At 39.8% G+C, this 13,937-nt stretch overlaps 1 protein-coding gene across 1 annotated transcript in view; it reads left to right on the top strand.

Moving 5' to 3' along the window:
- AACS (acetoacetyl-CoA synthetase) overlaps window positions 1-13,937 on the top strand; it is an 82,659-nt gene that overhangs the window by 45,055 nt on the left and 23,667 nt on the right. Inside the window, exons 8-10 of the mRNA XM_063454336.1 lie at window positions 3,277-3,427; window positions 9,786-9,866; window positions 10,579-10,703. Of these exons, the coding sequence (XP_063310406.1) occupies window positions 3,277-3,427; window positions 9,786-9,866; window positions 10,579-10,703 (357 nt within the window). The remainder of the gene's footprint in view (window positions 1-3,276; window positions 3,428-9,785; window positions 9,867-10,578; window positions 10,704-13,937) is intronic.

Raw genomic sequence — 13,937 nt, forward strand, 5'->3', positions numbered from 1 at the left:
AAGTTCTTCTGTTTACCTGACAATGAGATTTCACTGGAAGTACTTCACAATTAATGCCTGATGTCTGTTTGCACTCTGTTGCTACACTTGTATGCATCTTTGGTATTTTTTTGACCGATTTGAAAATAGAAAATTCTGTAAAAAAAATATATGACAATGTGAATAGGCTTCTAGAGCCTGGAGGAGCCTCCTGTGTGTGATTAAAGTTCATTTTACAGAACAGGATATAACAATTTCTGGCTTATCTCGTTTGTTTGTTCGTTTACGGTTAGTACTCCTCAGAGGCTCCAAAATATTAACATGCCATATGGAATTACAGAAATACAAAAATAGCACAAAACCCATTTTATTTCATACACTATAAAAATGAATTAAAAGGGCTTACAAAATCCGTTGGTGGGACCTTTTTGGTTTTAAACCCACTTAACATTCCTCAGAACCAAGCTCTGCAGCTTAAACACTTTGCTGTCTTCAGTATGTGACATTCCATGTCACCGTGTGGATGCTTAGTTTCGACTTCGTAATTCGCCAGAGTCACTTGCAAGATTCGTTTTTACCGCTCTGATATGGCTGGACCTCCCATATCAAGGCATACCGGAGCAGTCAAAAACAAAATCTTGCAGTGAAACCTGAGCTTGAAATTGCGAATCAAGAAGGTTGGGAAGAGCCCTGGTTCACATCAAACTTTTAGGAAAACATTAAACTTTAAAAAAAAAATAAATAAGCTACTGTAAACATACACAGTGCTTGGAAATGTAAGCATGACTAAGGCTGAAACATCACTTGCTTCCTATGTTTATGTGGTAGAATAAAGGATACACATTATCTAAAAGTTGAGCATGGAGATTTATATTCTTGCACCTATCAGACCCCAAGGTACGAGAGGTAATGGGTTCAGGCACCAGCATTATTGAGGAAACCAAAAATACCGGTGTCCCATGTGAAGAACTGCTGGTTTCTGTACAAAATAGTAGTGCATCAATGCCCAATACAAGGGAAAATGTTTTTTCCAACCTATTAAAGAAATGTGTTTTTCAGTTTTAAAGGTCAGATGAAATTTGACAGCCAATCCATTTAATTCAGCTTCCTTATCAGGACAGCTTTATATTCCTCTCAAGTATTTTTCGGTGTCACTCGTATGTTACCTTTATTTTCCAATAATTATCAGTACGTGCAAGGAACACATTCCCTGATTGATCTACTGGGAAAAGGGAACGGAAAAGATTAGCGAAGAGCATGCATTTGTCTCACTTGGTTTGAGGAAACAAAGTAGCATTTAGGCATTGTGACATTATCATCCCCCATACTAATTGTATAGCCGTGACAGCATACTACATTACAACCTGTGCTCTCTTCATTAAGGCATCTGCTCCCAACACACTATCTTGTGCTAGATTTGGAAAATAATGTTTTGCCCGGTGTGACTTTTATTAACCCATTCATTGCGAAAAGGGCAATGGTTTGTGATACTTTTCTGCTGTGTCTGACACTCACAGTCCTTCTAAACTCTCAAATTACTTGGATGGATTTACAGTAATCTCTGGACCACAGGCTTAAAGCTGCACTGTGTGTTTTTTCTATTCTTCTTCTTTTTTCTTTCAGTTTTCTGCGCTTACCCACTGTATCATAATGATTATACTCCCCCCATTACCATTTGTCTTTATTTATATTTATTGTCTTGTCTCTTTCGTGTTGGATCTCAAAATCTGGAACTGCATTTTGTTGTCGCCTGTCCATTATATCTGCAGTTTGTCTTCTGTTTTTTTTTTTAACTGGTGGATTATGGGTAAATCAACATTAACTAATTAAATGGAACTTTGCTTAAGCATCCCTCATTGCCAAATATTGCCAAATATCATGCTCCACAGACGAAAAAGGAATCTCTTTATTTATAGCTAAAAACAAAGGTGAATTTAAAAAATAAAAACAGAGAAAAATAAAGCAATAAACAAAGATTATCTTAAAACCAGAACCTGCGAAGTGACAGAGCCCTATTACAGCCTATTACAGCTAGCCAAACCCACTTCCTTATAGTAATAATTGGCTTTTATGTTGAATAATGTTTGTTTTTTGTTTTGTTTTTGCTTATCTGAATGCTTTCTATATTTATCAATCTATCTGCATTGGGTAATTCCAAAACACACACACATTTAGTTAATACTTGCCTGGTATTCTTTAGTGTATACATAAGGCTAGTGAGTGACTTACAACTCCTAGCATCCCTAGCAAATGGATGGAGTTTGCTGTTAACCTGCCCTTGTGCCATTTTGTCCCCTTATTGGCCATGGGTGGCCTGTAATGTAGATCTTCTCCTGCACTGTCCTCGGTCACTATGTAGTTAACAGCTTTTCAGCAGCTGTTATGCTAATGCAATGACATTTTTCATGTAAATTTCTAGGACATGCATTCACTTGAACGTCTTGAAGTGGAGATTTGTCTTCTCATAATGAGTGAAAATTGAAATTTATATTCTGGTCTGCAGACTCCCTTAGTGTCTCTATTTTTTTTATTTTTTTTTGTTTAATTATTTTTCCTTTAATACAATTTCTCATAGCGTAAGGTGGCAGTTACCCATTTACGCGACCTCACAGTATTGAAATTAATTCCCTATTCTGCAGTGTAATGCAATAGACATATACAGATTTTAATGTGAACTTTTCAACACGTATCACATTTTTTTTTCTTCTCTCTAGTAGATAACTATCTGCTAAGAATATAATGATTCTTTAGCAACTGCAAATCCAAAAGTTCGTTGGATAGTAAATTAGGGATTTGGGATTTAAAGAAGATATTGGTGACCTGAATCACATAACCTAACTATCTTGTATCAATTGCAGATCTAACGCGAGCATTAAAAATAGTTTTACTTTTGCTATAAATTCAGCACATCAGCAATAGCTAACATAAGGCAAGTTTAATTTGCATATAATTTATGTAACTTTTTTTCACCTGTTAGTATTAAACTCAGTTCATTAATCCTTGCTGATTGGTAGACCGAGTTGACCCTTCCAGGAATAGAATCTTTGATGCCAAAGGGTTATAGATTTAGTTCACTCCATTGCTTATACAAATGTTACTGTGTAAATGAATATACAGCTAGTCGTAAAAGCTACAGATATTCCTAATAAATTATTATTATTAAAGTATTCACAATGTCAAAATTCACCACCAAAATGGTAAGTTTGTGGAAATGTAAGCCAAGCCATTGCAGTTGATAAGGTGGGAGTTGGTGGGTTACTTGGCATTTAATTATTTTGTGTCTTTTTTCATGTTTAGTGTATTCCTTGATGATTTCCTGGCAACTGGAAAAGTTGGGGATCAGGCCCCACAACTTGAATTTGAGCAGTTACCTTTCAATCATCCCCTGTTCATTATGTATTCTTCGGGCACAACTGGAGCACCAAAATGCATGGTGCATTCTGCAGGGGTGAGTATTACACAGGACAGGAGTACCTTTTTTTTCATGTTTATTTGCACACCGCAGATTATAGTTCATCCTTCTTTCTGTTGGGATATGTTGACTAAAAACACAGTTCAAGATAGACTTCAGTTTGAAAATAGGATTGCATTGGGGAAGAAACTACTTGTGTTTTATAAGCGAATATTTGCCTCTGAAGCATTCATTTTTTTGAATGGTTTTTTTTTTCACAACATGGTAGTTGCATTTTTTTTTTTTTTTTTAATTCTTTATTTTCTTAGTGCATGGCTTAATAACATACATGCTTGTCTTGCCACGACAGCTGTGACAAGCAGTCTCAAGTATGCATCTAAATACAGTGTCAAAGCATGTGAAAACATTATACAGGTTTATAAGATTGGTATACAAGTTAAACTAAGAACTTTTTTTTTTTTTATAGTAGACAAGTTAGGTGACACGCCCAGGGTTGTGCTGTTGCAGACAGGTGTGGTGGGTTGTGTGTTAGTTCCCTGGGATACTCCAGGTTTGGGTGTCTGTGAATGCTCGTGGTTACCAAGTGTGGCTTTAATTGGGAGCCTAAGAGCATACATGCTTGTTACAGGTTTGGGTCAGGCTTGTGGTGTCAGATGTCAGTGAGTACCTGTCTATGGGCCCCCGTTAGGTTCTAGTTTGTGTTTGATCAGGTGTGTGTGGGGTTCCGCGTTGCAGGGTACTGCCTGTGGCATCTTGACTATTCCCCTTACCTTGGGGGTGGCGGGGAGACGGAGGGGTGTATCTAAGGTGGGTGCCATCAATTTGTCTGTTGCGTAGGTCTGTTTGGTATGGTTGGGTGCATGGGTACCTCATGTAAATAGGGAAACAAAAAGTAATAATACGTGCATATACATCTCATGGGGGGGGGGGGGGGTGCATGGGATGGATTATGCAATGGTGTAGGCACTAGAGGGGATCTCAACCGAGTATCGGTAAAGTCTTGGTCCGCATCGGAAATTGTTCCCGAGGTATATGCGTTGTTTTTAGGCTCAGCCTTTGAACATAGTTAGGTGTTTGTAGATTGTCGGTTTCTCGTTATCTGGGTCGGCGTTAGATCGTCTTCTGGTTCCCGATTTTCTATTTGACTTGCAGGTGCGGGGTTAAGATGCGAAGGTTGCAGTCCCAGTGCAGATAGGAAGGCTGGTGCTCCGGACAGGGTTGTGAGGTTATGGGTAGTCCCATTGTGGTGTACTAGCAGTGAGCCAGTGCGTCCCCATCTGTAGGCTATGTCAGCAGCGCGTAGTGAGGCTGTGACTGGCCCGAATGTTTTACGCCTTAGTAGTGTGGCTCTGGTGAGGTCCTGAAAGAAAGTTAATTGAGAGCTCTCGAAGGCCAGAGGCGTTTTACCCTTCAGGGCTGTCATTATCTGTATCTTGTCCTGTATCGACGTGCAGCGCAGGATTACATCTCTAGGTGTGCTGGGGGGGATTCGTACCGTGCTTGTGACCCGGTAGATCCCGTCTAGGACTAGTTTCTTGGCGATAGCTTGAGGGAGGATCGTGGCGAGGAGTCGCCTCGCGTAGTGTGCTAGTTCCTCGGTTGGGACTGTGGTGGGTACTCCCCTGATTTTAATGTGGGTTTGGCGTTGTCTATCCTCAAGGGACATGAGTTGAGCAGCTAGGACATGTTGTTCCATTTGTATTTGTTGGACTGTGTCTTTAAGGCTGGAGACCTCGTCCTGAACGACTTTGATGTCTGCCTCTGCCGTTCCAACACGTTCTGTTACTTGTGATATGTCTGCCTTAACCCTTGCGACATCGGCAGCTAGTAAGTTTTGTATATTTGCCCATAGTGCTTTTAAGTCCCCTTTGGTGGTGGGGGCTGAATCATCTGGGGGTTCTGGTGGTGGTGTTTGGTCTGCCAGAGGGGTCGCCGCTGTGCTCGGCTCTTCTCCGTGCGGGTCGGAGGTCAGGCTGCTGGCGTGGAGTTGAGCGGCCTGGGCCGGTTCAGGGTGTGTAGGCCGGAGGAGCATCTCCCCGATATCCCTACCTTGTGTGCAGTAGCCGGTTGCGGGTTTTTGTGAGCGGCGGCCCATTTCTGTTTTGCTTGCGGCCGCGTTGAGAGGAGGGAGTTCCGGGTAGATCCCGCCGAGGAAGGCCTCTAGGCCCAGGACTGGAGTGGCGCGGTAGGCCGCAGTTTTGAGTTTGCGTCTGGGTTGTTTGGGTGCCTGAAAGAAAGGCATGAAACGGTGCGGGGTGCTTGCTGGTAGGTGCTGGGTGTTTTTGGAGGGTAGATGGGGCTTGATGTTGTCGATTTTTGGCAGATTGTGGTAGATTTTGGAGGAGCAAGCTTTGATGGCGTCTATTCAGGATGGCTGCCAGGCTCCGCCCCCGGTAGTTGCATTTTTGTATTTGTGGAGAAAGGAGAAAATGGACAATGTCTTTACTGTGTGTTCTTCAAATCACCGGCAAGGCTGGATCTTTCTGGGAAGAGATGAGGATAATTTAAATGAGCTAGATTTACAATTCGATTACTTGTGGCTTCGAATATGGACGTAAACTGATCCAGAACAGGAAGTAGCAGTCACTTCATCTTCAGCCAGATTTTCTAGACTGGCATTGCTACTTCCTGACCCATATGCGGTGGAGAGGAAAAGATTCCTGGCACACTGACCAAACTATGTTCTCTGTTTTACCTCTTACCCTAAAGGAACACTCAAAGCACCATAACCACTACAGCACATCAGCTGATGCACTTAGCCAATAAGCTAAGCCCTGCGGGAGAGCTAATGGAAGTTCATGAACACCCAGAATTGTTAGTGGAGGCAAGGTTTGGCATCCAGCAAACCCCAAGCAAGAAGTCAAACCATTCAAAAATGGCTTGACACCGAACAATGGGGTGGGGCACCATTAAAGGGACACTCCAGTCTCTTAACCCCTTAAGGACACATGACATGTGTGACATGTCATGATTCCCTTTTATTCCAGAAGTTTGGTCCTTAAGGGGTTAAAGAATGCCTCAGGAGTTAACTGCATTTTCCCTCTGGCTTGTTTTTATAAAAGTGACGATTTCAAGATAAATCAGCACTTTTATAAGTCCCTCACAGCTTGGAGGGTTTCCTGTCTCACTTGTCTGGAACTTCAGTTTGTGTGCTTGTTTCTGGTGAGTGGGTTAATGGATTTTTTTGCTTTTCCAGCTCTCCAAATGCATTGATGTTTAAATTATTTATTTATTTTATTTTGCTGTTGTACACAATAAACTCTCCTGGAGTTCATTTGTCTTTACTCTACAGATATTATAATTAAGCTACACACAGGTAGCTTAGGGCCCTTACTCCTCCAGTGAGACGTCAGCAGAGCAGTCGAGGTGCGAATGGAACACGAGTTTGTCTGCTGACTGCATTGTGAAGTCTCACTTACTAAGCTGCTGTAGCCTCAGCATTTGTCAGAGACAAACGCAGTATGTGTGAGACACAACAGAGGTGTCAGCTTAACCCTCTCATTGCTAAGGTGCATGAACAAATTTTAATGCCAGACTTAAATAAGATTTAAAAAAAGACTCCCTGTTCCTGTTTTGAAAATTATTGTTAATTTTTCCTGTGGTATTGAAGGACAACCTAATGCTTCCATCTTCCCCAAATACATATCTGGTTACTCTTCACACAACTGCCATTTGTATCCTTTCAGCAAAGAGCTAAAACTACAACTCTCATAAAACAACAAAAAATAAGCTAAGCAATGCTTTGCCACTAACTAGCTGTTTAAAAAACAAAATACAAGAAATATGTATAGATGCAAGGAATGGTGGTACTTGTGATGTCCCCTATAGGTTATAAATAAACATGAAAGATGAAGATGATCTAATTTATATAAGGCAACTCGGTTATATTCATTGTTCCATGTGCAAAGTGGTAAAATTAGATTTGAATAAGTTTTCATTTGCAGATTGAGAGTGATTAGAATTCTGAACACTATTAATTTGTAAAGAAAACAGCAGTGAAGAATAATTTTATGCAAACCTGGGTCTTTATGTTTCTAAAAACCCATCTGCTCTGTTTAAAGGGACAGGTGAGGCTCCTAACAATCTAAGGCAGGCTTGACAAACTTGCTTTGAATATAGGAGTCAGCTAAAAAGTTAGGAGCCAGTTTTAAATACAAATCGTAAATGGACACTGTAGTCACCAGAACAACTACAGTTTAATGTTGTGGTTCTGGTGTGTATAGCATGTCCCTGCAGGATGAGCAATGAAAATGCTACTGTTTCAGAGATAAGGCAGTGTTTACATTGCTGCCTAGTATCACCTCTAGTGGCAGTCACACAGACAGCCACAGAATAGTTTCTTATCTCAGTGCTGCACAGTGTGCAGGACCTACATTCAGCATTTCCATGCTCTGCATAGAGGCGCGGAATGTTCCCTACAGAGATGCACTGATTCAATGCATCTCTATGAGGAGATGCTGATTGGCGCAGCCTTTTGCCATGCGCAATGCCACCCAATGCTTTCTTATGGGAAAGCATGAGATTGGCTGTGCCCTATCAGCAGCAAGACCAACACAGAGGGTCAGTCACCTAAACATACTCACTGAAAGACATACGCGCACACACACACACACACACTTATTAACAGACACGCACACTCACTGGAACCTGGGATTTGTGATCTAAGGAAAGTTAGCAATAGAGTTCAAATATTTAAAACTAACCCAAATCAGTGAAATTGCTTGAGGCAGATGCTATTTCTATCACCTTATGCTTATAGCAAATGTGATAGGAATACATCTTAAAGTCATCTTTAAAACCGATGAAATAATTAAATCAATTGTTCCCTACATATATACTTTTTATGTTGTAGTGATTTATGCCTGTTACAGGAACACTATAGTGTCAGGAATACAGACGTGAAGTTCTGACACTATAGTTGTAAAAACACTATTTAGGGGCACCAAGCCCCATTTCCTCCCTTTAAAAGGTGAGACTACTAAACTTTATTCCAGTACTGCGCCGGTCTCGTTGCACGTAGCTCTGCTTTGCTCAGCCTCCTTGGCTGAGATGATCAGATTTGATGATCTCAGCCACTCTAATGCTTTGCTATTGCATAAAGGCATCTTTATGGAGAGTGTCACAGTGTGCAGCATTGAAACATGAAGCACCTCTAATGGCCGTCTCAGTGACTGCCACTGGAGGTGTTCCTAGGCAGTAATGCAAACACTGCTTTTCCTCTGAAAAGTCATTGTTTACATTAAAAAGCCTGCAGGGTCAGTCTATTGACACTAGAACAACTAGATTAAACTGCAGTTGTTCTGGTGACTATAGTGTCCCTTTAAGTTATTTTATGGTGATTAGTTCATTTAAATACTTTACATTCTGTACCACCACACCTTGTCCCATACAAGACTCTTCAGTATGTCAATATGAAATGCCATGCTGGTTTAGCATTAGCCTCCCAAATACAGGAATATGCAATAAAGTGAAAATGGCAGGCAATTCAAAGTGAATTTCAATTTTAAGATTAAAATAAAATAGCTGAACTGGGAAAGTTTTACAAATCAGCTATGTTTTCAGTTCGGCTAATTTGGCTCTCAATTCTCACTTAGTGAATAACCCGATAAGTGATTCACACAGGAGCATCACAGATAGATGCCCATCTGTTATAGAAAATGTAACTTTTATTATACTTTGCCAGCCTTAACCCCTTAAGGACCAAACTTCTGGAATAAAAGGGAACCAGGACGTGTCACACACGTCATGTGTCCTTAAGGGGTTAAAGGGTTACTCCAACCACCATAACCACTTCAGTGATTGGAAGTAGTCGTGGCGGTAGGATCTTTGATGTGCAGTGTTCCTGCTTGAAACACTGCACATTCATGGTTATTGTTCATTGTGCACCAGGGGATAGTTACACCCCTGGAACATGGTACTTCGGCTGAACAGAAAATTGTTCTGGGCTTCCTAATGTCAATTCTGTGCATATGTTTTGTCTGTCTTACTTTGTCCTCCCTTCCATCCCCACACTGTGCGCTACCTCCCACCACACTCTGTTACTTGTATTTTGGATATTTTTTATTTATTTATATTTAAAATACTGAATCCCACCCCCTCTCGCAAATTCCCTCCTACCCTCTCCCTTCTCATACAGTCTGAGCTGGTGAAATGGTCCAGTCACAGATTTTTCTATGTCTGTAGGATCAGATTGCTATGGTCTCATAGTTGCATTTAACAAGTTAAATGAAGCTTTAATTTTTTTTGTAGATGCAGCACTGCCATTTCATGTTAGTTTACCTTAATTATAGGTGGGAGGGTATAATGTCCCTTTGATGTAGCATTGTAAATGCATATATGTGTGTGCTATATGATAACTGTAGTTTTTTGTTTTTTCTTTCAATTTTTTTTTCAGGGAAGCATGATACAGCATTTAAAGGAACACATTCTGCACGGTGATACTACCAGCAATGATATTATTATGTACTACACCACGGTAATTCGCTGGCTTGGGAGTATGGTCCTTGTTATTTTCCTCTCTGCTAACTTTAGTTGTGTATTCATACTCTTGACCCTTTCATTGATACATGTGCATTTTTTTTTATGGGATAAAATATATTAAAAAAAAAAATATAAGTATATAAAGGAAAAAAACCCTTGACTCAATTTACATCAACCTTGTGACATTTTTAATCGTCATATAGACTCATTATCCTTCATCACATTACAATGTTTCAGCAGCTATGTCTGCTCAACTGAATTCTATGATCTGTTGAGGAACACTATAGTGTTAGGAATACAAAGAGTGTCCCTCTGATTCCCCCTCCCCAGGCAGCAGTTAAAAGGCTAAAAAAACTTATGGCGCTGACTCTTAGGCGCTCACTTATGGCGCTGACTCTTAGGCCTTGAATGCTGCAGGGAATCCATTAGTTGTTGTCTTTGCTCGTGACATAACTCAATTTTTACACTTCCCTATTCGGTTTATAGAATCCCTGTGTCTATCATGTACATTTATTTGTCAATACAAAGCATACAGTGTTACTAAAAGTCACAGGACAGAAGGTCTAAATGGTTAGATGTGGACGCATTGCAATGCAGTCACTTAAATAAGGCACATTTGTTAATTTAGCATTTTATGACTGTAATGATGTTTTATAAACAGCTTTTGCTCATGTCTCCTAAAATTCTAATTCATTTATCTCCAACAGGCTGGATGGATGATGTGGAACTGGCTGATTACTGCAGTAGCCACTGGAGCTTCTCTGGTTCTTTATGATGGCTCTCCCCTTGTCCCAAGCCCAAATGTGCTTTGGGATCTGGTAGATCGCCTGGGGTAAGTCTAATTACAGACAGACATTTCCTGCTGTTTACCATACCTAGTTGCATGTATGGTCTAGAAACACATTGTACATTCCCAAATTGTAACCAGTAGTGATGACGTCTTATTTAACATTAATTCACTGAGAGCCTAGAGGATTTACAAACTGTTTAGATTTTTATGACATTTATACTGACTATCTGTGAAAATGAAAACTACATTTGCGGTAGCTTTTCTTCCCAATCATAGACTTCAGTGAATGCTTATTAATCTGCATTTATAGAAGAGTGGAGTGTTCTACTCTGGGAGCCCTTCATTACTATAAATGAGTCATTGGTGCTTTTACTCTACTGACTTGTGTCATAGAACCCAGTTGACATTTAACTGAGCGTTCCTTTGGGGAAAGGTTACATCCCTACCAAGACAGTGGTTTCCTGCAGCAGGCTAATCATTTGTTGGAAATTTGTATAATAGCCCATTTTCACATTATGCAATTTGCAACATTTACTCAGAGTAAATGGAATTGAAGAAAACTTTTTTTTTTCTTAAAGCAGCATGCAATGTTGCTTGTTGAAGTTTTTTTTTTTAAAACACCCTTTTCGGTAAGTTATGGGGGGAATAAAAGTGACATCAATATGGTAATAAATTGATAGGTTATCCAAAAACAAACAAGCTGGTGAAATATGAATTCCCAAATCAAACCTGCAATCGCACATTTATAAATACCTTTATTTCTCTGTCAAAACATTTGGCTGAGACACCCCAGGATAAGTAACAGACAGTTAATGTTAATGCGTTGTATGTCTTAGAACCACTTTGTCATAAAATAATAGGGTACACACTTACTCCTGGATCTCATATACTGGTAGTTGTATGATAGTGCTGCAACCCTGTATGAAGTGCACATGTTACTTATATGATGTCCAGTAACATTTCAACAGAGCAGTATCTTTATAAAGCTTTATAAAGACAATGCTGTCTCAAAATAATGCATATGAATGTTACATGTCTTGTTCTAGCTGTTCCCCGGTCTGTTGTCTACGTGTATCCCTGACACTGTAGTGTTAAAAGCACCATCTAGCCCCCCTTGCCTCCCTAGATATAGTAAAATCTTACTTATATTCAAGTATGTAGCTGCTGCTGCCTCTGCCCCTGATCTGCCTCAGAAGTCTTGATCTGAGCCAATCACAATGCTTTCCCATAGGATTGGCTCAGGTAGATCAGGGGTAGAGCCAGAACAAGTCAAACACAGCCCTGGCCAATTAGCATCTCCTCATAGAGATGCATTAAATCAATGCATCTCTATGAGGAAAATTCAGTGTCTCCATGCAGAGGGTGGAGAAACTGAAAGTCAGTGCTGCACAGTGTGCATCACAGCCACAGGAAGCTTATGAGGAGTGGCCAGTGAAGTTATCACTAGCCTGTAATGTAAACACTGTATTTTGTCAGAAAAAAACTGTGGTTATTTAAAAAAGCCTGGAGGGAATGATTCTACTTACCAGAACAAATACAATAAGCTGTTGTTCTGGTGACTATAGTGTTCCTTTAACCCCTTAAGGACACATGACATGTGTGACATGTCATGATTCCCTTTTATTCCAGAAGTTTGGTCCTTAAGAGGTTAACTACAGCTTGTTGTACCAATCTCTGCCTGTTGTCGTAGACTTGGTGCAATACAGACTCCAGGCACCATGACCACATCAAATTATGAAGTGATCATGGTGCTTGGAGTTACCCTTTAAATCATTGTCAGGTCCTCTGTTGGCCCCTTATTATGCACCTTATGCAGTGTAACAGAATATGATTAGGCAGAATGTTGAATTTTACCAATTTTGATAGGTTACCATGTCGGCTATTTGAATTCAGTAGTTTGAAATTCACAATTGCGCTTTGCATTTACAAACCTAACCACTAATTTATGTGGCTGTCAGCTATGTAGTAGTGTTAGATAAAGAATAGAGCTCCAGAGACAGGTGTAATATACATACTTTTTTTTATGCAGGATTTGCAATTTTTCTTTCAAAAACCTACCCCAAGTTGTTATTTATTTTTCTTTTATTTTTTTTTGCATGGCTGTTTTATGGTTCTAAGAATTGTGTAAACTACTTAGATGCTTTTTTTTTCTGTTTTTGCCCAACTTTGGCAATACTGTATCTCTAACAATATTTATTACAGAAGCTGCTAACATTTAAAAATGGGCCTTTTTTTTGTAATTAGAAAATTAAACACATCATTAACTATGACACCAGTGTTATTCATAATTTAATATAATTTAGGTTGATGTTTATTTAATATAATTTACAAGTTTTATTTACTGTTCATATAGCCTACCTGACATTCTATTCCAACATTTATTTCACACAGTAAATAACTACATGCAATAATATGCTCACAGCAAGCTCATTTTCACTCCCTATCCCATGTTTATAGAATGAATAGAAGGGAACAGGCAAATTGATATGTCTCATGTTATCAAAGATGGCCAAGTTGAATATAGGGCTGGCCAAACAGTCCCTGTGTGTCGTGGCAGATACATTTCATCTAACGCTTTTTAAAGACTCTAAGTGTGTTCTCCAGTTAAATGAACATGTTATAAAGAGAGGTTAACAGCTCTGTAAAACGCCCCACTGTTCCAGCCCGATATGAGAGACCCAGCTACTGTGTAATAAAGTGCCCAGCTTGTTATCTGGCCCCTGGCTGTTTGGGAGGTGTAGTTATCAGCAGCTGTATTTTTGGAGGTTATCAAATGCCCATTTTGCTACGCTTTAAGCACACCCTCCAATAACGGATGCTGTTTTTATCCCTTTTCATATCACAGAGCTATGTTGGTGTTTTCCTTTGGGTCTGCCCCTTGTGCTTTTGTTCATTTATATGAAATTTCAGTTTTCAGCCCAAAACCATATTTCTTCATTCTCACTTTTTTTCTGCTCACCAGAAGCTTGTAAGCAAATCACCATAAGTCACAGAAAAGCCGTCTGCTTGTCTGCTAGATAAATAGACTCATCCCGAATGCCTATTAGACAGCAAGAAAATGAAGCCTCTGAGATTTCAAGCCATAGAATCCACTAATGTAGATAAATCTGGGCACTGCTATTATTTATTACTGCAGATGGAACTTAAACAATTGAAGCCATACATTCTGTTATGACTCACTCCCGAGCATTGATCGTTCTCATGTGTATAACAGGGTGAATTTTCACTTGTTTATTGAAAGATGTCATAAGCATATGCTGATGCGTATCACTCATG

Source organism: Pelobates fuscus, chromosome 5 (genome assembly GCF_036172605.1).
Source record: "Pelobates fuscus isolate aPelFus1 chromosome 5, aPelFus1.pri, whole genome shotgun sequence".
In the NCBI taxonomy this organism is placed as follows: Eukaryota; Metazoa; Chordata; class Amphibia; order Anura; family Pelobatidae; genus Pelobates; species Pelobates fuscus.